This window comes from Phyllobates terribilis, unplaced genomic scaffold, assembly GCF_046119375.1.
Source record: "Phyllobates terribilis strain yellow unplaced genomic scaffold, ASM4611937v1 Scaffold_14__1_contigs__length_39327217, whole genome shotgun sequence".
NCBI classification, from domain to species: domain Eukaryota; kingdom Metazoa; phylum Chordata; class Amphibia; order Anura; family Dendrobatidae; genus Phyllobates; species Phyllobates terribilis.
In genome coordinates, this window is record NW_027362774.1 from 24,397,186 (window position 1) to 24,421,614 (window position 24,429).

A 24,429-nucleotide genomic window follows, 5' to 3' on the forward strand; every position below is an offset into this window, starting at 1 on the left:
GGCTCACAATCTAGATTCCCTATCAGTATGTCTTTGGAGTGTGGGAGGAAACCAGAGAACCCAGAGGAAACCCACACAAACATGGGGAGAACATACAAACTCCTTGCAGATATTGTCCTTGGTGGGATTTGAATCGAGGACCCCAGTGCTGCAAGGCTGCAGTGCTAACCACTGAGCCACCATGCTTCCCAAATGGAGCTGTGGTTCCAGCATGTGCCTGCGGCTCCATTTAAAGTTTTTTTTTCCGAAATAGCAAGTTATGTCCCGTCCAATGGATAGGGGATAACTTGCTGACTGCTTGGGGTCCCACCGCTGGCTGTAAATAGTCCAGCGTTGACTGTTGGGGGTCCCACTGCTGGCTGTAAATAGTCCAGTGCTGACTGTTGGGGGTCCCACCGCTGGTCATAAATAGTCCAGTGCTGACTGTTGGGGGTCCCACCACTGGTCATAAATAGTCCAGCGCTGACTGCTGGGGGTCCCACTGCTGGTCATAAATAGTCCAGCGCTGACTTTTGGGGTTCCCACTGTTGGCCGTAAATAGTCCAGAGTTGACTGCTGGGGGTCCCACTGCTTGCTGTAAATAGTCCAGCGCTGATTGCTGGGGGTCGCACCACTGATCATAGATAGTCCAGCGCTGACTGTTGGTGGTCCCACCACTGGTCGTAAATAGTCCAGCGCTACCTGTTAGGGGTCTCACCGCTGGCTGTAAATAGTCCAGTGTTGACTGTTAGAGGTCCCACACTGCTGATCGTAAATAGTCCAGTGCTGACTGTTGGGGGTCGCACCACTGATCATAGATAGTTCAGCGCTGACTATTGAGGGTCCCACCGCTGGTCGTAAATAGTCCAACGCTGACTGTTAGGGGTCTCACCGCTGGCTGTAAATAGTCCAGCGTTGACTGCTGTGGGGTCCAGCACTGGCCATTAACAGTCCAGCTCTGTGTCTGGCGTTCTTCGGCAGTCCCACAGACAATGAATGGAGCGGAGATCGAGCATTTGCACCTCAGCTCCATTAATGATCGCCCATTCCCGGGTAGTAGAGTCTCGGTATTGTTTCCAGTGGTGGGATCCCGTGGCCCTTAGCGATCTGTGCTGGATTATCAGAATTTCTGGATTACTAGATGTGGTAAAGCATGACTTTTACAGGATTTGACATTGATGTAGGATGTGATTGGGGAATGATGTGGCAGCAGCGGTGCGATCACACAGCCATTTTTTTTCTGTGGCACTAAGACGAGTCTGGTACTGCAGCCGCACGAGTACGGCCGTCGCCATGTCAGGTATTGAGGTTGCAGCGCTCCAGTGAGTGATGCTGGTTCTGCTTAATGGAGGCAGATTCGTTTATTTTTTAAATTAATTTTAATTATTTATTTCTATTTTCACGTGTAATTTAATGCATGACAACCCGGGCCTAGTAATGACCAGCGCAGGCAAAAAGTAGAGTGGTTGCCTATAGCAACCAATCAGAAGGCTGCTTTTAGTTTCAAAGTTGTTGTGCAACCAATCAGAACTCTCCTTTTATTTCCCGACCTTCTCTGGTTTTATGCAAGCTGAAAGCTGATTGGTTGATAAGAGCAACTCCTTTATGCTTCATGGACCCCAGTCAAAACATAATATATAAAATCAAAACAACTGTTTCCTGTTATATCAAAGACGCGACCGACTCCAGGATATCAGAGGTGTTTCGCAATCTTTGTTATTTTGTACACATAAACCTAAACATAGAATGCCACATTCAACATGGCTGACTATTTCAGACGCAGACGTACGCCACACCTCTTCATCCATTGGCTGACGCCGGTGGGTACACCGTGACGTCAGTACTGGAAGCCGGAAGGACCATAGTGCAAGTTTCCAGCTGCGGGGATGTTCCCCGGGGCTTGGCCTCACATCGTGCGATTGGCACACGTCCTGAAGCCGGAGAGGGTGCAACGTGTGGCGGCTGCTGCCAGCTGTCTGATTCCAGGACGCTGCGGGAGAGGGAAGCTGCTGTGCCAGCAGTTGCCCTTAGATCCCATATCTATCTCCTTTAAGCAGGTCAGCTCAATGCCTGCAACCATGGAGGACGTCCTGAGCAAGTCTGTGCCCCCTCTGCCACCCTATGAGACCAAAGAGAAAAGCCCCCCACCCCCTGAGCTGCAGAGCTTGCACTTCATACGTTACTACAGCTCCCTGGAGAAGGGGCAGAGGGTGGCACTGCTGGGGCAACTGGCCGCAGACTACGGGGTGGACCATGCCCAGGTGGCAGAGCTCAGCAGCAAGTTGGTGCAAGCCCAACAGAAGCGGGATCTGGGCACCGTCATGCAGGTGGAGGACCGGCTGCGCTACTACCTCACCCCCCAGTACAAGGTGCTCTTCAGCCACATCAGCAGGATGGAGGGCGGCATGAAGTTTCTGGTGGACCTAAGATCGGACATAGTGGAGGGCGTGAGCGCCAAGGTGGCCGATGCCCCGCATCTTAGGGTAAGGGGCTATCTGTTTGCACTGGGTGTTTTATTTACAGATTATGACCTCGTGATGGGATGACACCACATAAGCGACATAATGATATGACGCCCCGTGGCGACCTCGCGATGGGCTGACGGCCCCGTGGCGACCTCGCGATGGGCTGACGGCCCCGTGGCGACCTCGCGATGGGCTGACGGCCCCGTGGCGGCTACATAGTACCCTGCAATGTGACAGCACCAGGGGGCTTTGTCCTTGACATATATAGGACTAGTGACTAGGAATCAGTGTGCTATACAACAAGGAAGCCAGCAGGGCGATAGGTCATAGATGCCGCCATGCAGTTCTCACCCGTATACAGGGAGTGAGATGTAAGGCCACATTCAGACGGCAGATTTTTTTTTTATCAGTATTCTGAATCTTTTTTTTTTATTTTTTTTAATCTTTTGATATTTTTTTTGTAATTTTTTTTTTTGTTTATGTCTGTTTTTACTGTCTCCATGTTTATTACATAAAAAAAAAAAAACTGATGAGACATGGATGACATCTATGCTCTATCCGTTTTCTTTCATGGACGCACTTTATTTGGCGAGTTTCATCAGCAACACGGATCCAAAACTGACGTTTAGGTTTTTTTTTGCTTTGGACACACGGTTCTACAAAAAACATGGAAACGGCCCTGTAGACTATATCTGGTACATGTTCCATCCATGAAAATAGGTCGCCTGAAGGAGTCCTAACTGTTAGTCAACCATGGTGGACAGGAAGGGACCCGTAGATCACTTGGTGATCACAGCTGAACACACAGGATGATTGAGATCCATGTTCTTTCCGTGGATATTTGCCATACAAACACCCTATATAGAAAAAACAGAAAAATATCGACATTAATAAATTCAAACTGTTTTTCATGTTAATCAACAAAATGGGACACTTAAAGGGAACCTGTCACATTAAAAAAAAACACCTATTGCCCTCAGATATGGGGTTAATCTGCAGATTTAATAGTGTCCTGAACCTACCTGGTGGCCACATTTAGATCCTTCTTGTGCCCGGGGAAATTTAAGTTTATGCCCCCCAGCAGTGCTCAGCTTCCAGTCATAGGGGCGGCGCCGGCGTAGCTTCCATATACATTCAGTGGTGGCTGTAACCGCGCCCCCAGCATTGATTGACACCCGGGTCTAATGCTGAGCTGCTGTCAGTCAGTGCCGGGGGGGCACATTTACAGCCGCTGCTCACTATACACAGAGCAGTGACTGCACGCCAGACGTTGCCGGGTGCAATAAAGTTTATTTCCTGTTTGTTTTTGCTTTTACTTTGTGCTTTTTACATCTGTATTTAAACAGTATCTGACATTTTAGATAACGTGTGTGCACATGAGGAATGATGCTATTTCTGACCAGCATATGACTTGTATCCTGCATTTTTCCCTCTGCAGTCTCATTCTCTTATTTTCAGTTGTCTCTGAGCTAGTAGGGATAGACTAGCTGCTATAATGTCTCCCATACACAGCACACACAGACATAACTGATTTCTGCTCTCCTGTCTGTGCAGCGCATGTTCAGAAGCAGCAGCAGCATGGAGGTCATTATACAGCAATACTGAGCAGTGTAACTGTGAATCCAGCACACACATTTTCTTGTGGTGTCAGTGGAATTTTCTTCCTTACCAATTAGAAATCGTCCACACCTGAATTCGTAAGATAATCTGTTATTTAGTGTTCATGCAGCATGGAGACAAAATGAAAGCTAACAAATTATTAGCATAACCATAATAATCTACCCTCATTTCATTCCATGGCAGTTATATAGGTAAAAAATAAAGCCGTGTCATAATAATGATTCTAGTACAGGAAAATATAATTAACTGAAGACGAAATGCAGCTGTTATGTGAAGGTCAAATAATCTGGCTGTAACTTCTAATTATTGCATTTTAACGAACGAGCGAAGACACCAGCTAACTAGAAAGGAATTCAACAACAAACCTACAGATGTTCACTTAGAGATAATAATTAGTTGATATAAGACTGACTCTAATATATATGTATATATGTACCTTCTTAAAATCTTTATAATAATGATTATTAAAATAAGCAAGAAATTTGTTACAATTATTCTAACATGTGGTCCTTAAATTCCTTTGCTTTTTGCTCCTATCTCCATAGACTTTACGTTTTTTTTTTTTTGTGTGCGTGTGTGTACACCTGCTTACACCTCCAACCTCGACCTTCTGCAACTCCGCTCGGATACGATGGGAAATCTCTGCATGTTTGTGAAAATAAGTGGCTGCAGAAATCATTATAATCTTCATTTCAGATATTGCAAACATCTGGGAGCACTAATTTCTCTGTAGCCAGAAAGCCACAGTTTGTAATACGTGGCCACGGCTCTCATCTATGCATTTTAAAGGGGTGTCCCTCCCGTTTGGTAACATCCATAATCCACAGTACCGGAGCGCCCCTTTATTTGTGGCCCTCTGCACTTCATCATAGGCTGAGGGTGCCGGCATCTGAGTGCTGTGAATTAGATTCATTAGCCAGCGGGTCGCAGTATATATGGAAATTGTATTATTTCACTCATTATTATGTGTTTTGTGTTTCCAGCTGCTTCATATTTCATGACCACTTTTACCAGTTGTTTACATGTGTGGATGTTGCAGCAAATGGACCATTAAAGGGCATTTTAACCTGTTGGTCACAGTATGGCGCAGCCTCTAATGTTCACCGTTGTACTTTGTCACAGTGGGCTCCTTCTAAATAGGCATTTTATCTGGAAAATAGCAAAAGATTCTGAGAAATTAACCTTCATAAACCCGGGAAGTTATGGAAAGGAGGTGTAAAAGTGAGGATCTGCATGTACACGAGTCCCCGGGACGGATCCAGTCGGCTATAGGGGAAATTTGTGACACTTTGTTCTTCAGTTCGGCAAGTTTTCAGTCCGTGAATGGAAGCTTCCTTAATGTGAAAGTCCAGAATTTTTAGCATCTGAGGGTTTGCTACAACTGTATCCAGTGCAGAACTGTCAGGACTTCAGGTTGATACATTGTAGCACAGAATAGAGATGTGTGCGGATATATATATATACGCAGTCACAAAGACATGAGCATGCGTGCTCGAGCTGGATAAAACTTGCCTAGTTTTCTGTACTCGGGCTGCCCCCCTTTAAAGTGGAGGGGGGTCTTCTACTGAAACCCCAGTGATGCCGCCAATTCAATATAATGGGGCTTCAGTAGCTGCAGGAAAAGCCTTCTACTTATTATGGAAAACCAGTGTACTATCCCCTCTGACTCTGCAGGACCTCTTAACTGCACATCAGCTGTGGAAATCCAACATCTAGCCAACAAAGGATCATCTGGAGGCAGCGGGAACACCCATAAAAAATTAGTAATTGAAAGTGTGGCAGTAAATGAGTGCTGATCTTCTTGCATATAGCTGATAGTTTACCTACCACGGTTGACTAGTCCACGTGGACCCTTAGGATAGGTCATCAATATAAGACCGGGGGAATCCAACATCCGAGACCCTCACCAGTCAGCTGTTTATCTTTGGCGATTGGATGTACAGTGTATTGAGCGTGTAGTGTCTGCTGCCGGGTACTGCAGAACAGCGCCTATTCTCTGCAAAGCGAGCTGTAGATTGTATTTCCAGTACTGTGTGATCATCAGGAATATCTGGTGATCCGGTATCAGACAGATTTACTGTCATTTATTTTACTTTAAAAGAAAGAGTTTTGTTACCGGGTTAGCCAGTTGAAAAAAGATTGATTGTTTTCAGTGGGAGAAACAAAATAATAATCTTGTAGTTATGAGACTTTCTAGTGGCTGCAGAAATAAACTAAGGGACACCCCCATACCAAGGTATGAAATCTGAAGGATTTTTATGTCTTATGCAGCTGGGTGGGTTCACAAAACCAAGCCTCCGTGTGAGGTAAACAACATGGGTGTCTCGTAATGTTTTGGCTCCTTACTGAAAACCAGAACGGCCATTTTAATTCATTCTTGCCCGGGACGTCAGACGCATGCACCCCTCGCTGCGTGGAAGAATCGCATCTAATTTCCGGGGAGCCGTCCCCCCACAGAATCTGAGACCATCACCTCGTGGCGCAGGTTTTGCTATCACTTATCCCTTTTATTTTAATAACTGTTTTTTGCATACATGTACATTGTCTCTTTTATAATATCTTGTATATGTTTTGTAAACACTGCCCACTTTCGGGAGTAAATCATTATTATTTACCAGCTTCGTTCTTCTTGTCCTATGTCGAGCAAACACGTTCTTCACCCGCTAATTCACGTTACCTAACGGGTACCCGATCCACCTGTTAAGCGATCGGTGGTGGCAGTATACCAGTATTTATGTGATATTGTGGTTTGAGGGTGGCTGGTCGGAGGTATATATACAGTCATATGAAAAAGTTTGGGCACCCCTATTAATCTTAAGCTTAATGTTCTATAAAAATTGGTGTTTTTGCAACAGCTATTTCAGTTTGATATATGTAATAACTGTTGGATACAGTAATGTTTCTGCCTTGAAATGAGGTTTATTGTACTAACAGAAAATGTGCAATCTGCATTCAAACAAAATTTGACAGGTGCATAAGTATGGGCACCTCACCAGAAAAGTGACATTAATAGTTAGTAGATCCTCCTTTTGCAAAAATAACAGCCTCTAGTCGCTTCCTGTAGCTTTTAATGAGTTCCTGGATCCTGGATGAAGGTATTTTTGACCATTCCTCTTTACAAAACAATTCCAGTTCAGTTAAGTTTGATGGTCGCCGAGCATGGACAGCCCTCTTCAAATGATCCCACAGATGTTCAATGATATTCAGGTCTGGGGACTGGGATGGCCATTCCAGAACATTGTAGTTGTTCCTCTGCATGAATGCCTGAGTAGATTTGGAGCGGTGTTTTGGATCATTGTCTTGCTGAAAGATCCATCCACTTTGTAACTTCATATTTATCACTGATTCTTGAACACTATTGTCAAGAATCTGCTGATACTGAGTGGAATCCATGCGTCCCTCAACTTTAACAAGATTCCCAGTGCCAGCATTGACCACACAGCCCCAAAGCATGATGGAACCTCCACCAAATTTTACTGTGGGTAGCAAGTGTTTTTCTTGGAATGCTGTGTTTTTTTGCCACCATGCATAACGCCTTTTTGTATGACCAAATAACTCAATCTTGATTTCATCAGTCCACAGGACCTTCTTCCAAAAAGAAATTGGCTTCTCCAAATGTGCTTTTGCATACCTCAGCCAACTCTGTTTGTGGCGTGCTTGCAGAAACGGCTTCTTTCGCATCACTCTCCCATACAGCTTCTCCTTGTGCAAAGTGCGTTGTATAGTTGACCGATGCACAGTGACACCATCTGCAGCAAGTTGATGCTGCAGCTCTCTGGAGGTGGTCTGAGGATTGTCCTTGACTGATCTCACCATTCTTCTTCTCTGCCTTTCTGATGTTTTTCTTGGCCTGCCACTTCTGGCCTTAACAAGAACTGTCCCTATGTTCTTCCATTTCCTTACTATGTTCCTCACAGTGGAAACTGACAGGTTAAATCTCTGAGACAGCTTTTTGTATGCTTCCCCTGAACAACTATGTTAAATAATCTTTGTTTTCAGATCATTTGACAGTTGTTTTGAGGAGCACATGATGCCACTCTTCAGAGGAGATTCAAACAGGAGAACAACTTGCAAGTGGCCACTTTAAGTAGCTTTTCTCATGATTGCATACACCTGGCTATGAAGTTCAAAGCTCCATGAGGTTACAAAACCAAAAAAAGTGCTTTAGTAAGTCAGTAAAAAGTAGGTAGGAGTATTTAAAACAAGAAAATGATAAGGGTGCCCATACTTATGCACCTTTCAAATTTTGTTTGAATGCAGATTGCACATTTTCTGTTAGTACAATAAACCTCATTTCAAGGCAGAAACATTACTGTGTCCAACAGTTATTACATATATCAAACTGAAATAGCTGTTGCAAAAACACCAATTTTTATAAAACATTAAGCTTAAGATTAATAGGGGTGCCCAAACTTTTTCATATGACTGTACGTTCCTGGAAGGAACTGGTGGTATATATACGTCCTGTCACATCACGTGCCACAATAGTCGACATAAATTAGAGCAGCTGCGCCCGTGCTTATCCTCGGTCAATACCGTGTTTGACCAGCAGGATAAGGGGGCGCCAGAGGGCTGCAAGGTCTGACCAAGTGTGTTTCCCTGACAAATATTTCTTGGTATTTTATAAGTTCTTGTTCAGACTCAGTTTAGAATGATTATTAAAATGTCATCGATGTAACGGAAATAGGCCAAGGGTTTGGTGGAGCAGGATGATAAAAAGTAATTTTCCAGTTTAGCCATGAAAAGGTTGGCATACTGGGGTGCTATTCTGTTGCCCATAGCCTTTCCAGTGCGTTGCAGATATAGCTCCTCACTGAAACAGAGGAGAAGTCTGGTGGGTTTTAATACTGACTCAGAAGGAATCTCATTAGCTTCCAGAAACATTTGGCAGGTGGTTAGTCCATCTTCATATGGAGCGTTAGAATATAGGGAATATAGGGATTCCACAGCCATGGTGGCTAAGATGGCACCTTGGGTAAAGGACCTATTGTAATTGGCTTTTTCAAGGTTCGTGGTGGCTAAAAATAATAATCAAAGACCCTTCCTTGCTATGCTACAAACAACCTCCAAATTTAAGAAATATCGTGATCAGAAGCTCAATGCCCTCTGATATACCAAGAGGAACCTATTCTTGCAATGTGAAGAGTTGCCATGCCTGCACTCATGTACCATGTTTCTCCGAAAATAAGACAGGGTCTTTATATTATTATTGGCTCTGAAAAAAATGCATTAATACTTATTTTCAGGGGATGTCTTATCACATGAACAACAATCCTCCAAAACAAAATTTATTAAAATTTAGATAAAATAAAATTTTTTGAAAAATGCTAGTTAAAATATAAATATATTAATTAACTAGATGGCACCACATAAGAAGACACTCAGGTACATGTTGTAAGAAAATTTTTATTTTGTGCAGACAGTCGGAAAATAAAGAAGACGTGTCGGTCATATAATGACCTTCATCAGTCAGACAGATTGCAGTGCGCACAAGGATACAGGCAATAACTAACGCTCCGGATAAGCAGCATGTTCCGCGGAAAAGGGCGCAAACTGATGGTTTTACAATGGCCCTCACAGTCCCCTGATATGAACATCATTGAAAATCCTTGCTTTTCTAGACTCCACTTTAGACAAAAATTGATTTCTAAACACTGGACGACCGAGGTTGAGGGATTTATTTACATTTTTTTTTCTTTAAGAACCTCAGAGTCCGACTGAAGTATCGGAGGATTGTACGATCGCGGTGGCTCTTTTACCGACATCATTTCCAGCAATTAACTTGACGGCAATTAGAAAACTTCCGTCTCTGATTTGTGTCCTCCAACTTTCTCATTTTCTTAAATATTCTCTTAAGTAGCACAACAGGTTCTTTTTAAAACTCTCTTACAAACGCAGATATCTCCTGCTTCATAGGCCGTATCCAATTTAGAGGGAAGATATACAGACGGAGGCTTTTCACAGCGGGAGACCTGCGGTTGGGGCGGAAAATGCGGCCGCAGCACAGATTGTAAAATACAGCTGCCTTACGGCCCTAAAAGTGCCCATACACATTAGATGGCTGCCAGCACGCTTGTTCGGCTGACTGATATTTCTCCAGACTCCCCCCACCTATACATGTATGCTCAATATGGCCAAGCATGCATCCATTCTGAATGGGGAGAGCACCGTAAGCCGCTGTCATACGCCTCTGTGTTACTCTGTCTATTGTTAGCTGCAGAATGAGTTAACTGAGTATCTATCAGTTAGCTTTTCTGAGTTTTTAACTTTTTTTTTTTTTACTCCTAGGTCCTTTTTTATGACCTCATCAAAGTTCAGCTCAACTTTGATGTATTCCGTGATTATCAGTCCAAGAGACAGACAAAAGTGTGAGGCCCATGTCTTGAGTTTCATTGTCTGTTTATGGCCTAATTTTCGGACCGACTGCCTATCTTCCGTCCTGAATTCAACAGGAGGCTGTTGGGTTTGGGCCAAAAGACCCATGGCCATTCTGGAAATCCGTGACATTCGGATATGTGAAGCTAGCCTTACAAACCAATTGTGAGAATGAGCTCACTCACAGATTCTCCGTTAACTCATTCTGCAGCCAGAAAGGTGCAGGGAAACAAAGAGACTAAGATCGAACTGTGTACAATTTGTAATGAAACCCAATTCCAATAATTTTTCTTTTTAGCCACAAATTTATGCATTTAACAAAAAAAAAAACGCATAAAATATATCCATATGCTTTAAACTGTTCACACATCCGAGTTTTACAGCCCAAGTACGTGCTAGCCGCCGTTCTCTGTACTCGAAATCAACATTTTATAGATGTGTGACTGTCAGATTTGGGTCAGGAGACCCCCAGCCTGTCTGTACATTCTGGTCCGTCCTCTGACCGCAAAACGTGAATGCAAAAAAAATTTTTTTTTTTTTTTCCCCGTCCTCCCAAGAGTGAATTTTCTTCTGCCAGAGGAGAAAATAAACCCAACACCCTCCTAAATTATTTTCTAACTTCTCCCAAATGTCTAATAACCAAGTTTCCAGTTTTAGGATGACTATTCCCTGCCAGATACAGTAATACGGAGGTCAATGTGCTGCGCGTAAAGCTGATAGGAAGTCGCGCAGGCAGCCGGCTCCTCGTATCTGCGCTCGATTCAGAATCAATTCTTTGCACAATATAAAAACATTTGGCATATGGGGGGATTTTTTTTCTATTTACGTTACTGAACTCCCCTAATCGCCTTCCGATATTGTTCCCTGTCCATTTGCATTCGGGGGAATGTCTTTCTACATTCCCTTATCTCTGTGCAGAACGCAGCCTCTTGATTTGAAAGCACCCCGAGGTACACACAATTAAGTCTTTTCAGATTTAATTGAGGCCAGATTCACATGAAATGGAAAACATATATTTTTTTTTTCTCGGCTCGTTGTTCAGATCTTAACTCTTCTGACGTTGAGGATTTCTGTTATTTTTAAGGGGTTTATTAAAAATATGTATATTTTAGTTAAGTTTATTTAAATGAATCGTATTTGCGGAAATTACATTCTCCAGTCCTTATGGAACTAACGAGTTGCTTCATTTCATATTCATGAGGTCTTATTAATATTCGTACATGTCTGGGTGGTTTGTACTGAATTTGTACAATCTTGTACAACATGGGTGTTCCCCCTGCAGGTGGCGACATCCTGCCCCAGGCATTCCTCCCCAGGCCTTTCCCTTCCCTTGGGCTTTTCTCCTTCCCCCCCCGGGCTTCCCCCCCCTCAGGCTCTTGCTCTTTCCCTCCCCCACCCCCCCAGGCTCCCCCCCCCATCCCTGCAGGCAGATATTTAGATCCACAGCAGATTACACAATTTGCTGATCACAGAAGGAAATCTGCACAAAAATCCACAACAGATCTGCCTGCAACTCGGCAAAAGCCTGTACATGTGAACTGAACCTTTAAAGAAATGCAATATTGCTAGGATATTCTGTGTGATCTCTGGGCCTCCCACCCATCCTGGCAATGAAGGGGCCACAGTGCAGCACTTAAATGTGAGCACCATTCCTTGTTTGTGGGTGATTGGGGCGGATAAAACTGCTCACATTGGGGGTTATTTGTGGTGGACCTTTTTTAATTTTCTTCCTCAGCATATCAGTGCGCTCACTTGTATCTGGATCAGTGGGGGTCCCAGAAACTGGAACCAGGGGGGCAATGAGGAGGCGGCAATGAGATCAGTCGCAGCGGCAGACATGTTAATACACTATATAAACTTTGGGTGGTTTATCTGAAGTTGAGACTAATTTGCCAGTAAATGTCAGTAAGCTCTTCACTAGCGGTCACCCAACTTTGGATCTCTTTCAATAACTTAGATTTGTCTCGTTCCCGAATTTTAGTAATTTTTCCCCCTTCTTCCTCCAGGAGATGAATGGGATTGTGAAGGGCATGCTGTCCGAGTGGTTCTCTGTTGGATTTCTGAACCTGGAGAGGATAACTTGGCAGTCGCCCTGTGAGGTCTTGCAGAAGATCAGTGAGTAAGTGCACCAGATGGAGATTTTTAATGTCGCCCACCTTCCCCAACAATGGGCACACCCATGCAGAACCCTTCTTCCTCAGGGCTTGTAGCATTCAGCAGTCCGGCCTATGCGGAGAAGTCCCGAGTTGTCCTCTTTTGTCGTTCTTGGTTTATAGCTATATAGTTTTCTGTCTATAGGTTTACTGTACACCCATAGAAGGGAATGGGAGTTAAGAAGAGAAAATTTGGCTGTTTTTTAGGCATTTAAATATTAATTACTTTTTTTTTCCTCCCCTCTGGAATTGCAAATTTTAGCTTTTTGATGATCTGCTCCATGGTAATAACCTCCTGCACATTCTTTATGGCGAGTCCAGTGTCTGCTATCTGTCACCTGTCTGTCAGCCATCACCCTTAGGTTTTCATGTTAGAAAATAATTTTCGTGAATGGTGGACAAATCATCTATATATCTGCCATGACTTGTAGAACTGGCCGGTGTGGAAGATACATCATGATTTTTGGTATAGCTGGATGCACAACCTTGCGGTTAACTTGCTGCAATATGGCTTGTCATCCATCTTTAGCTGAACCCGATAAAAATATGAGCATTTATTAGAATATGCCACTGGCTGCTTTGACGTCTCCCATACACAACACACACAGACATGAGGGATTCCTGCTCTTCTGTCTCTATGTAGCACATATAAAAAAGTAGCAACCACTTTGAGAAATTTATACAGCAGTACTGAGCAGTGTAGCTGTGAATCCAGCACTAGGGCGAAATAAAACACTAGAAAGCTGCAGCTTGGAGGTCATTATACAGCAGTACTGAGCAGTGTAGCTGTGAATCCAGCACTAGGGTGAAATAAAACACTAGAAAGCTGCAGCTTAGAGGTCATTATACAGCAGTACTGAGCAGTGTAGCTGTGAATCCAGCACTAGGGTGAAATAAAACACTAGAAAGCTGCAGCTTAGAGGTCATTATACAGCAGTACTGAGCAGTGTAGCTGTGAATCCAGCACTAGGGTGAAATAAAACACTAGAAAGCTGCAGCACGAAGGTCATTAAACAGCAGTCCTGAGCAGTGTAACAGTCAATCCAGCACTAGAGTGAGATAAAACACTAGAAAGTCATAGCATGGAGGTCATTATACAGCAGCACTGAGCAGTGTAACTGTCAATCCAGCACTAGGGTGAGATAAAACACTACAAAGCTGTAGCATGGAGGACACTACAGCAGTACTGTTCAGTGTAGCTGTGAATCCAGCACTAGCGTGAGATAAAACAGTACGCAGCAAACAAACTCACTCTGGTCTCCCTATTGAGGTGATCGGCCTCATTATTGTAGACTTGGACCTTGTTAGCCATTCCTCCTCTGTTTTTGGGACGATGGAGGAAGGACTGAACGTTTGGTAATGCTGGCTTTCTGTGCAGATACGAGGCTGTTCATCCTGTCAGAAACTGGACGGACATGAAGCGCAGAGTCGGCCCTTACAGGAGATGCTTCACCTTCACTCATAACGCAATGCCCGGGGAGCCCCTCATCGTGCTACATGTGGCCCTGGTGCAGCACATTTTGGGTAATATTCAGGTGAGTCTTTGCATGTTGCTTGGATATTTTGTGAATATGCGTGGGTTTACCAACTTTCAAAGTTTGGATACCTGCCTTTTTAATTAAAGGCCCCCATACACAGACTAAAGTTAGCCGAAAATCTAATGTGGCCTCTTGGCTTTCTTGACAGATTATCTCAGGAGAGAGAAGGATCTGGCCTGTTGGATTTCCAATGTCTGATCCTTTTATTTTCTGCGAGATAAGACAACTCCTGAGAAGTCTGCCAGCGGCTGCCTCATAGGGATGTATAAAGGACGCAGGAGCGCTCGGCCAAGTGTTACCGCGTGTGCGGGCAGTCGGGGGATGGAGGTTAGCCAAACAATCGTGCATCTACGTTGCATTGAGACAATCTCTTGTGCACGAACCCTGATCTTGTGGTGGCCCAAGAATAATTAGATGTTCATTTGAAAGAAAATCTCCTGATTCTTGGATTTGTCACACCGTTTTGCATTTTTTGCTATGTTATATGCTCATGGCTACTCTGTGTGGTTTGTGCATCTCTCCCGGTATTATAGACTGGATATGAGCTCTGTGTGACTGTCCCAGCAATGTAGGCTGGATGTGAGCTCTGTGTGACTCTCCCAGTCCAGTAATGTAGGCTGGATGTGAGCTCTGCTGGTCTCTCTCAGTAATGTAGGCTGGATGTGAGCTCTGTGTGACTCTCCCGGTAATTTAGGCTGAATGTGAGCTCTGTGTGACTCTCCCAGTAATGTATGAACAAATAAAGTAGCACACTGTAACACTGAGTATATAGATATGAAATATGAATAGCATAACTGCTGTAAAAAATAGAAATAAATGAAACATTTTTGAAAAAAAAGTTTTTTTAGCGCATGTAAATATGAAGTATGGAAAATGAATAGCATTACTGCTGTAAATAAATGAGAAATCTTAGCGCATAAATTGGCCAATTCATGTGTACCTGACAGCCGCGGTAAGGCGTTTCTCGATGTCAGGATCTGTCTTTCCCACACATAAGCAGACGGAGGTCTCTTAGAGAGGTATTCACATTGATAGGTCCTGACATCGAGAAACGCCTTACCGCGGCTGTCAGGTACACATGAATTGGCCAATTTATGCGCTAAGATTTCTCATTTATTTACAGCAGTAATGCTATTCATTTTCCATACTTCATATTTACATGCGCTAAAAAAACTTTTTTTTCAAAAATTTTTCATTTATTTCTATTTTTTACAGCAGTTATGCTATTCATATTTCATATCTATATACTCAGTGTTACAGTGTGCTACTTTATTTGTTCATTATATATGGAGGTAGCTGCTCTTAGGAAGCACCTGTTCACACCTATTTCTTATAGTGGAAGTGCCGTCATTTTCTTTGTCTCCCAGTAATGTAGACTGGATGTGAGCTCTGTTGGTCTCTCTCAGTAATGTAGGCTGGATGTGAGCTCTGTGTGACTCTCCCAGTAATGTAGACTGGATGTGAGCTCTGCTTGTCTCTCTTAGTAATATAGGCTGGCTGTGCTGTCTGTGTCTCTCTCACTAATACAGGCTGGATGTGAGCTCTGTGTGTCTCCCTCAGTAATATAGGCTGGTTGTGAGGTCAGCGTGTTTCTATCAGTAACATAGGCTGGATGTGAGCACTGCGCGTTAGTAATATAGGTTGGATGTGAGCTTTGCATGTCTCAGTAATATAGGCTGGATGTGAGCTCTGCATGTCTCTGTAATATAGGCTGGATGTGAGCTCTGCATGTCTCTCTCAGTAGTATCGGCTGGATGTGAGGTCTGTGTGTGTCTCTCAGTAACATAGGCTGGATGCGAGCACTGCGTGTTAGTAATATAGGTTGGATGTGAGCTTTGCATGTCTCAGTAATATAGGCTGGATGTGAGCTCTGCATATCTCTGTAATATAGGCTGGATGTGAGCTCTGCATGTCTCTGTAATATAGGCTGGATGTGAGCTCTGCATGTCTCTCTCAGTAGTATAGGCTGGATGTGAGGTCTGTGTGTGTCTCTCAGTAACATAGGCTGGATGCGAGCACTGCGTGTTAGTAATATACGCTGGATGTGAGGTCTGTGTGTCTCTCTCAGTAATATAGGCTGGATGTGAGCTCTGCATGTCTCTCTCAGTAATATAGGCTGGATGTGAGATCTGCATGTCTCTCTCCTTAATATAGGCTACATGTCTCTCCCAGTAATATAGGCTGGATGTGAGGTCTGTGTGTGTCTCTCAGTATTATAGACTGGATGTGAGGTCTGTGTGTCTCTCTCAGTAGTATAGGCTGGATATAAGAACTGCGTCTCTGTGATTTAGGCTGGATGTAAATTCTGCATGTCGTCTCTCTGTGATACAGGCTGGATGTGAGGTTTGAGCCATTCTGTTAGGGCTCTTTCACACGTCAGTGGTTCCAGTATGTGTGGTTACCATTTCCAGATGTACTGGAGACACTGACACAAGCAGACCCATTCAAATGAATTGGTCTATGCACATATCAGTGTGTTTCCAGGGACTGTATGTTTGTGTGCTCCACACGTAGACATGTCCATTTTTGGCCAGAAGCATGGATCACACTGACCCATTCAAGTCATTGGGTCCGTGTAAACCTATACCGCACACGGATGCCATCCGTGTGACATGTACCAGTGCTTGGGAATCAGCGGTACAGTTAGCGCTGTTCCCAAATATCGGGTGCTGTACGCTGCCCTCATCATTGTCCTCTGCTGGCACTGCGATCAACACCAGCAGCGACAATGATGAGAGTAGTATTCTGCTCCCGGTGTTTCCACCTGTAAAAATAAGAATAAAATAAAAAAAAATCCATATACTCACCTGTCCTAACTGTCCCCAGCTGTAATCCATGTGACCAATTACGCCGAGGACCCGGGGAGAATGAGCCACTGCAGCGAGTGGGTCCTGGAGCTGTGCTCAGTGAGCGGTGTCCTGTCTCTCACTGAGCACAGCTCTGGAGCCCGCTCACTGCAGGAGTCATTCTCCCCGGCTCCTCTCCTGAGCGGTCGTATGGATTACAGCGGGGGACACTAAGGACAGGTGAGTATATGGATCTTTTTATTTAATTCTTATTTTTACAGGTGGACACTGTGGGAGCAGACACTACTTCTCTCATCATTATCCCCTGCTGGTGCTGATCGCAGCACCAGCAGGGGACAATGATGAGTGCAGTGTTCAGCACCTGGCGCTTGGGAACAGTGGTAACTGTACCGTTGATTCCCAAGCGCCGGTATGTGTGCTCCTGATGCGGCACACGGTTGACACACACGGACATCTCCGGTGCTGTTTTTTCCAGTACCAGAAATATCCGGACGTGTGAAAGAGGCCTTAGTAATATAGGCTCTCAGTGCTATAGGCTGGATGTGAGCTCTGCGTGTCTCAGTGACATAGGTTAGATGTGAGATCTGTGTGTCTCTCACAGTCGTAGAATTCACTGAAAAAATGACTAAAAAGCAATAAAAACACCACTGAAAGAGTGAAAAAGCAGCCCTACTTGCAGTACAAACACAAATGCACAAACAGGATGCAACAGGTCCCCCATGATAAAGGCTGGGACAGCACAGTTGCAAAATACTGAAAGCAGCCACTTACTAACCCACCAAACATCCGTGGGGTGGCTGCCTAGTATTCTAATTGTACACAGGTCTGCATAGGTTGTCATTCACACCATTACGTGAGATGAACCTCTCAGTAATGTAGGCTGGATTTGAGATCCGTGTGTCTCTCACAGTAATATAGGCTGGATGTGAGCTCTGCGTGTCTCTCTCAGTAATGTAGGCTGGACGTGAGCTCTGCGTGTCTCGCTCAGTAATTTAGGCTGGATGTGAGCTCTGCTTGTCTGTGTCTCTCAGTATTGTAGGCTGGACGTGAGCTCTGCTTGTCTGTGTCTCTCAGTAATGTAGGCTGGACGTGAGCGCTCTGCTTGTCTCTTTCAGTAATGTAGGCTGGATGTGAGCTCTGCTTGTCTCTCGCAGTAATGTAGGCTGGACTTGAGCTTTGCTTGTCTCTCTCAGTAATGTAGGCTGGACGTGAGCTCTGCTTGTCTCTTTCAGTAATGTAGGCTGGACGTGAGCTCTGCTTGTCTCTTTCAGTAATGTAGGCTGGATGTGAGCTCTGTGTGTCTCAGTAATGTAGGCTGGATGTGAGCTCTTTGTGTGTCAGTAATGTAGGCTGGATGTGAGCTCTGTCTCTCAGTAATGTAGGCTGGATGTGAGCTCTTTGTGTCTCAGTAATGTAGGCTGGATGTGAGCTCTGTGTCTCTCAGTAATGTAGGCTGGATGTGAGCTCTTTGTGTCTCAGTAATGTAGGCTGGATGTGAGCTCTGTGTCTCTCAGTAATGTAGGCTGGACGTGAGCTCTGCCTGTCTTGCTCAGTAATGTAGGCTGGATGTGAGCTCTGTGTGTCTCTCTCAGTAATGTAGGCTGGACGTGAGCTCTGCGTGTCTCGCTCAGTAATGTAGGCTGGACGTGAGCTCTGTGTGTCTCTCAGTAATGTAGGCTGGATGTGAGCTCTGTGTGTCTCTCTCAGTAATGTAGGCTGGACGTGAGCTCTGTGTGTCTCTCTCAGTAATGTAGGCTGGACGTGAGCTCTGTGTGTCTCTCTCAGTAATGTAGGCTGGACGTGAGCTCTGTGTGTCTCTCTCAGTAATGTAGGCTGGACGTGAGCTCTGTGTGTCTCTCTCAGTAATGTAGGCTGGACGTGAGCTCTGCGTGTCTCTCTCAGTAATGTAGGCTGGATATGAGCGCTGTGTGTCTCTCTTTGAATGTAGGCTAGACATGAGGTATGTATCACCGTTAGTTATTTCCCCATCTCTTCACTACAGATCTGTGTCTCTTGCACAATCCCCCCCCCCCCACCTCGCAGTAGCAACAGCTATCTGTCATTGTAGCTCCATCCTCTGTAATGTTGAAGAGCTGTAATGCCGCACATAGCCAATGGACAACAGTGGCGCTGTTTATAGAACCCTTGCTACATAAAAGGGGTTGATGGACTGACTAATGTCGATCTCCTGGGAGAGGGGTATGCATGGACACGAAAAATATCAAGTAGTCCAGAATGGGCCAGATTAGAGGAAAGAAGCCCCCGAACTAGTGTATTGGGCATTATATATGCATTTATTTATGGAAAGAACTTCAGTGTGGTAAGGAAAGGGTCTAATTTCCTAAAATAAAGCGTCAGCTCACGCTGCAATTACCCCAGCAGGACGCCCGCGGATAGCCAACGCCACTCAAATCTCTGATTTAATAAGAAGCCTTTGAAAATAATGAATAGGAAAGTGTCGCTAATTCGCCGAGGCGTTGACTTCCTCCCTTGGAAGTTGGACTGAGTCAGGTGTGAGCCGACTGTGCGATCCCCGCTGCGACGACAGGACCCGGGAATCGCTGCTGAGTGCAAGCGTTTTATTGTAATGGAGGTCACGAGCCTTCACAGTAGTAGAGATCACAGGAGGGAAAACTTCATGGCAGTGGCTTGTACCTGCAATGCCGATATTTGCACAAAAATAGTTATTGCAAAGGTCTACGGCGCCGCCCTGTTCGCGCATTAAATGCACGTAAGCCTTGGCAATTATCAACTAGGCATAAGTGGTCCAAATAATGACGTGTGTGTTGGGTTGTGAATGTAGTAGTTGCCATGAATGAGCTGATTTGCATCGCTTGTATATACAGTACAGAGCAAAAGTTTGGACACACCTTCTCATTTAAAGATTTTTCTGTATTTTCATGACTATGAAAATTGTACATTCACACTGAAGGCATCAAAACTATGAATTAACACATGTGGAATTATATACTTAACAAAAAAGTGTGAAACAACTGAAAATATGTCTTATATTCTAGGTTCTTCAAAGTAGCCACCTTTTGCTTTGATGACTGCTTTGCACACTCTTGGCATTCAATGATGAGCTTCAAGAGGTAGTCACCGGAAATGGTTTTCACATCACAGGTGTGCCCTGTCAGGTTTAATAAGTGGGATTTCTTGCCTTATAAATGGGGTTGGGACCATCAGTTGTGTTGTGCAGAAGTCTGGTGGATACACAGCTGATAGTCCTACTGAATAGACTGTTAGAATTTGTATTATGGCAAGAAAAAAGCAGCTAAGTAAAGAAAAACGAGTGGCCATCATTACTTTAAGAAATGAAGGTCAGTCAGTGCGAAAAAATTGGGCAAACTTTGAAAGTGTCCCCAAGTGCAGTTGCAAAAACCATCAAGCGCTACAAAGAAACTGGCTCAATGAGGACCGCCCCAGGAAAGGAAGACCAAGAGTCACCTCTGCTTCTGAGGATAAGTTTATCCGAGTCACCAGCCTCAGAAATCGCAGGTTAACAGCAGCTCAGATTAGAGACCAGGTCAATGCCACACAGAGTTCTAGCAGCAGACACATCTCTACAACAACTGTTAAGAGGAGACTTTGTGCAGCAGGCCTTCAGGGTAAAATAGCTGCTAGGAAACCACTGCTAAGGACAGGCAACAAGCAGAAGAGACTTGTTTGGGCTAAAGAACACAAGGAATGGACATTAGACCAGTGGAAATCTGTGCTTTGGTCTGATGAGTCTAAAATTTGAGATCTTTGGTTCCAACCACCGTGTCTTTGTGTGACGCAGAAAAGGTGAACGGATGGACTCTACATGCCTGGTTCCCACCGTGAAGCATGGAGGAGGAGGTGTGATGGTGTGGGGGGGCTTTGCTGGTGACACTGTTGGGGATTTATTCAAAATTGAAGGCATCCTGAACCAGCATGGCTACCACAGCATCTTGCAGCGGCATGCTATTCCATCAGGTTTGCGTTTAGTTGGACCATAATTTATTTTTCAACAGGACAATGACCCCAAACACACCTCCAGGCTGTGTAAGGGCTATTTGACCAAGAAGGAGAATGATGGGGTGCTACGCCAGATGACCTGGCCTCCACAGTCACCAGACCTGAACCCAATCGAGATGGTTTGGGGTGAGCTGGACCGCAGAGTGAAGGCAAAAGGGCCAACAAGTGCTAAGCATCTCTGGGAACTCCTTCAAGATTGTTGGAAGTCCATTTCCGGTGACTACCTCTTGAAGCTCATCAAGAGAATGCCAAGAGTGTGCAAAGCAGTCATCAAAGCAAAAGGTGGCTACTTTGAAGAACCTAGAATATAAGACATATTTTCAGTTGTTTCACACTTTTTTGTTAAGTATATAATTCCACATGTGGTAATTCATAGTTTTGATGCCTTCAGTGTGAATGTACAATTTTCATAGTCATGAAAATACAGAAAAATCTTTAAATGAGAAGGTGTGTCCAAACTTTTGGTCTGTACTGTACATAGATTGACCTGATTGAAAGGGAGTGTCAGCCCTAGCGATTACCCTGATTTAAAGGGAGTGTCAGCCCTAGCGAACACTATACGCACATAGCCTTGTAGGGCAAATAGCCCTATAAATATCGCACCTTTTAGTGTTTTTATCGCTGCCTCCATCCTGCAGAGATCAAAGTATAATCAGATATGCTAATTCGGATGCTCAGTGCACCGTGGGTGTGGCAAAGATGCTCAGGGAACTGTTCCACCCTCTAATTTTCATGTCTCCTCCTCCATCGCTGGTGAGTGACAGCTTTAAAGCGTGCACGGTCTCCAGAAAAAGCTCAGGGCAGCCAGCACTGTCAATTATGGAGGCGGGAACATGCAAAATGAGTGGGCGGAATGGAGCGCACACAGTCTCTTGGACACGTCCCTGGAGCACTTAGCAGCCTAATTAGCATATTTGATCAAACTTCAGTTTTTTGGAGAACGGAGACAGCGATTAGGACCCTGAAGGTGGGTTCTTTATAGTGGAGATGTCCCCTACAAGGTTACATGTAGTCAGTAAGGGGCAACCACTTTCTTTTTAAAGGGCAATGATACAATCGACCTTCCTTAATTAGATGAAAAAAAAGGAAAATCACGCAAATAATTCTGTTCAGGAGCCATTTTTTTGCGCTCTAAGTCACTCCCAGCATGCCGCAGGAGAGCAGGGATTTTGCCTTATTCTGGATGGAGCATTGTCCTCTGCTCTTTATCGCCACCTACTGACTAGTTCATCAAGAAGAAAGGGGGCAAAGCATTTTGTCCAGTTGGGATATAGGTTTTATTTGTGGGTTATGATGTTCATTGTTTTGTTTTTTTTCTTTGCATAGACAATCGTGAAAGAGATCCCTTCGTCCGAGGTAGAGGAGGAAAAGAAGATCAAGTCAGCCATTTTCTACTCCATCAGTCTAACGCAACAAGGTCTGCAAGGTGTGGAGCTGGGCAATTATCTCATCAAGAGGGTGGTGAAGGAGCTACAGGTTGGTAAAGCGTCCCCCTTGCTTATTACCCAGTTCCATAGCATGTGCTGCCGAATCTACAGTGCAGCGGTACCAGTCGTTCTCCTATTATCCTTGCACTAATACATTGCAACAAACCCTCTACTGTTATCAGAACTTATGCTAGACTTTTTTCAGTCCCTGGATCTTGAAAATCATTTTGAAGTAGAAAGTCTCAGCACTCTTCATTAAAAAAAAAAAAAAAAAAAAAAAAAAAAAAAAAAAAATGACTAAGGGGTGAGGTCGTTGAAGACGACCTTTATTGGCCAAAGCTACACATTATCATCAGTTTATGCAACCCCTTCTCAGTAATTGCAGATAACCGCACTGGGTTTGATGGGCTGAAGCTTCAGCCCAAAGGCTGTGATCACAAGACAGTCCCTTTAAGTGGTCCTTGTACTTTCAGACAACTTTGATTTGCAAATCATTTTATTTAAAATTTAATGTCTTTTTCACCCAAAAACATTTCGGCTATTAGGTGTCTGTCTTCTGTGTAACTTGCTGTCTACTGCCTGTTATCAAGAGTAATCCGTCAGTGGCAGCAGAGACGCTGAGAAAGATTACAGGGAGGAGGTGCAGGTCTTTGCCGCTGTACAGAAAGCAGGAGGCAGGTTTTTCCGCTGTGTAGGTAGTAGGGGGCGAGTCTTTGCCGCTGTGCAGGGAGCAGGGGTCGGGTCTTTGCCGCTGTGCAGGGAGCAGGGGTCGGGTCTTTGCCCCTGTGCAGGGAGCAGGGGTCGGGTCTTTGCCGCTGTGCAGGGAGCAGGGGTCGGGTCTTTGCCGCTGTGCAGGGAGCTGGGGGCGGGTCTTTGCCGCTGTGCAGGGAGCTGGGGGCGGGTCTTTGCTGCTGTGCAGGGAGCTGGGGGCGGGTCTTTGCCGCGGTGCAGGGGGCGGGTCTTTGCCGCGGTGCAGGGGGCGGGTCTTTGCCGCGGTGCAGGGGGCGGGTCTTTGCCGCGGTGCAGGGGGCGGGTCTTTGCCGCGGTGCAGGGGGCGGGTCTTTGCCGCGGTGCAGGGGGCGGGTCTTTGCCGCTGTGCAGGGGGCGGGTCTTTGCCGCTGTGCAGGGGGCGGGTCTTTGCCGCTGTGCAGGGGGCGGGTCTTTGCCGCTGTGCAGGGAGCTGGGGGCAGGTCTTTGCCGCGGTGCTGGGGGCGGGTCTTTGCCGCGGTGCTGGGGGCGGGTCTTTGCCGCGGTGCTGGGGGCGGGTCTTTGACGCGGAGCAGGGGGCGGTGCTGGGGGCGGGTCTTTGACGCGGAGCAGGGGGCGGGTCTTTGCCGCTGTGCAGGGAGCTGGGGGCGGGTCTTTGCCGCTGTGCAGGGAGCTGGGGGCGGGTCTTTGCCGCTGTGCAGGGAGCTGGGGGCGGGTCTTTGCCGCGGTGCAGGGGGCGGGTCTTTGCCGCGGTGCAGGGGGCGGGTCTTTGCCGCGGTGCAGGGGGCGGGTCTTTGCCGCGGTGCAGGGGGCGGGTCTTTGCCGCGGTGCAGGGGGCGGGGGCGGGTCTTTGCCGCTGTGCAGGGAGCAGGGGGCGGGTCTTTGCCGCTGTGCAGGGAGCAGGGGGCGGGTCTTTGCCGCTGTGCAGGGAGCTGGGGGCAGGTCTTTGCCGCGGTGCTGGGGGTGGGTCTTTGCCGCGGTGCTGGGGGCGGGTCTTTGCCGCGGTGCTGGGGGCGGGTCTTTGACGCGGAGCAGGGGGCGGGTCTTTGCCGCTGTGCAGGGAGCTGGGGGCGGGTCTTTGCCGCTGTGCAGGGAGCTGGGGGCGGGTCTTTGCCGCGGTGCAGGGGGCGGGTCTTTGCCGCGGTGCAGGGGGCGGGGGCGGGTCTTTGCCGCTGTGCAGGGAGCGGGTCTTTGTCGCTGTGCAGGGAGCGGGGGGCGGGTCTTTTCTCTCCTTTTTGTCACACTCCACACAGGGTAGCAGAGAAGCACCTATAGTGCTAGCAGATGATAGAGTGGATGGCATGTTACAGTGAATGAGAATCGGGCTAGTTCCTTGACATATCTGACTTTTATGTGCA

At 45.8% G+C, this 24,429-nt stretch overlaps 1 protein-coding gene across 1 annotated transcript in view; it reads left to right on the forward strand.

Moving 5' to 3' along the window:
• Window positions 1-1,807: 1,807 nt before the first annotated feature.
• Window positions 1,808-24,429, forward strand: part of MLYCD (malonyl-CoA decarboxylase) — a 42,247-nt gene continuing 19,625 nt past the window's right edge. Inside the window, exons 1-4 of the mRNA XM_073659780.1 lie at window positions 1,808-2,462; window positions 12,446-12,558; window positions 13,971-14,127; window positions 22,263-22,412. Coding sequence (XP_073515881.1) covers window positions 1,866-2,462; window positions 12,446-12,558; window positions 13,971-14,127; window positions 22,263-22,412 — 1,017 coding nt within the window. The 5' untranslated portion in view covers window positions 1,808-1,865. The remainder of the gene's footprint in view (window positions 2,463-12,445; window positions 12,559-13,970; window positions 14,128-22,262; window positions 22,413-24,429) is intronic.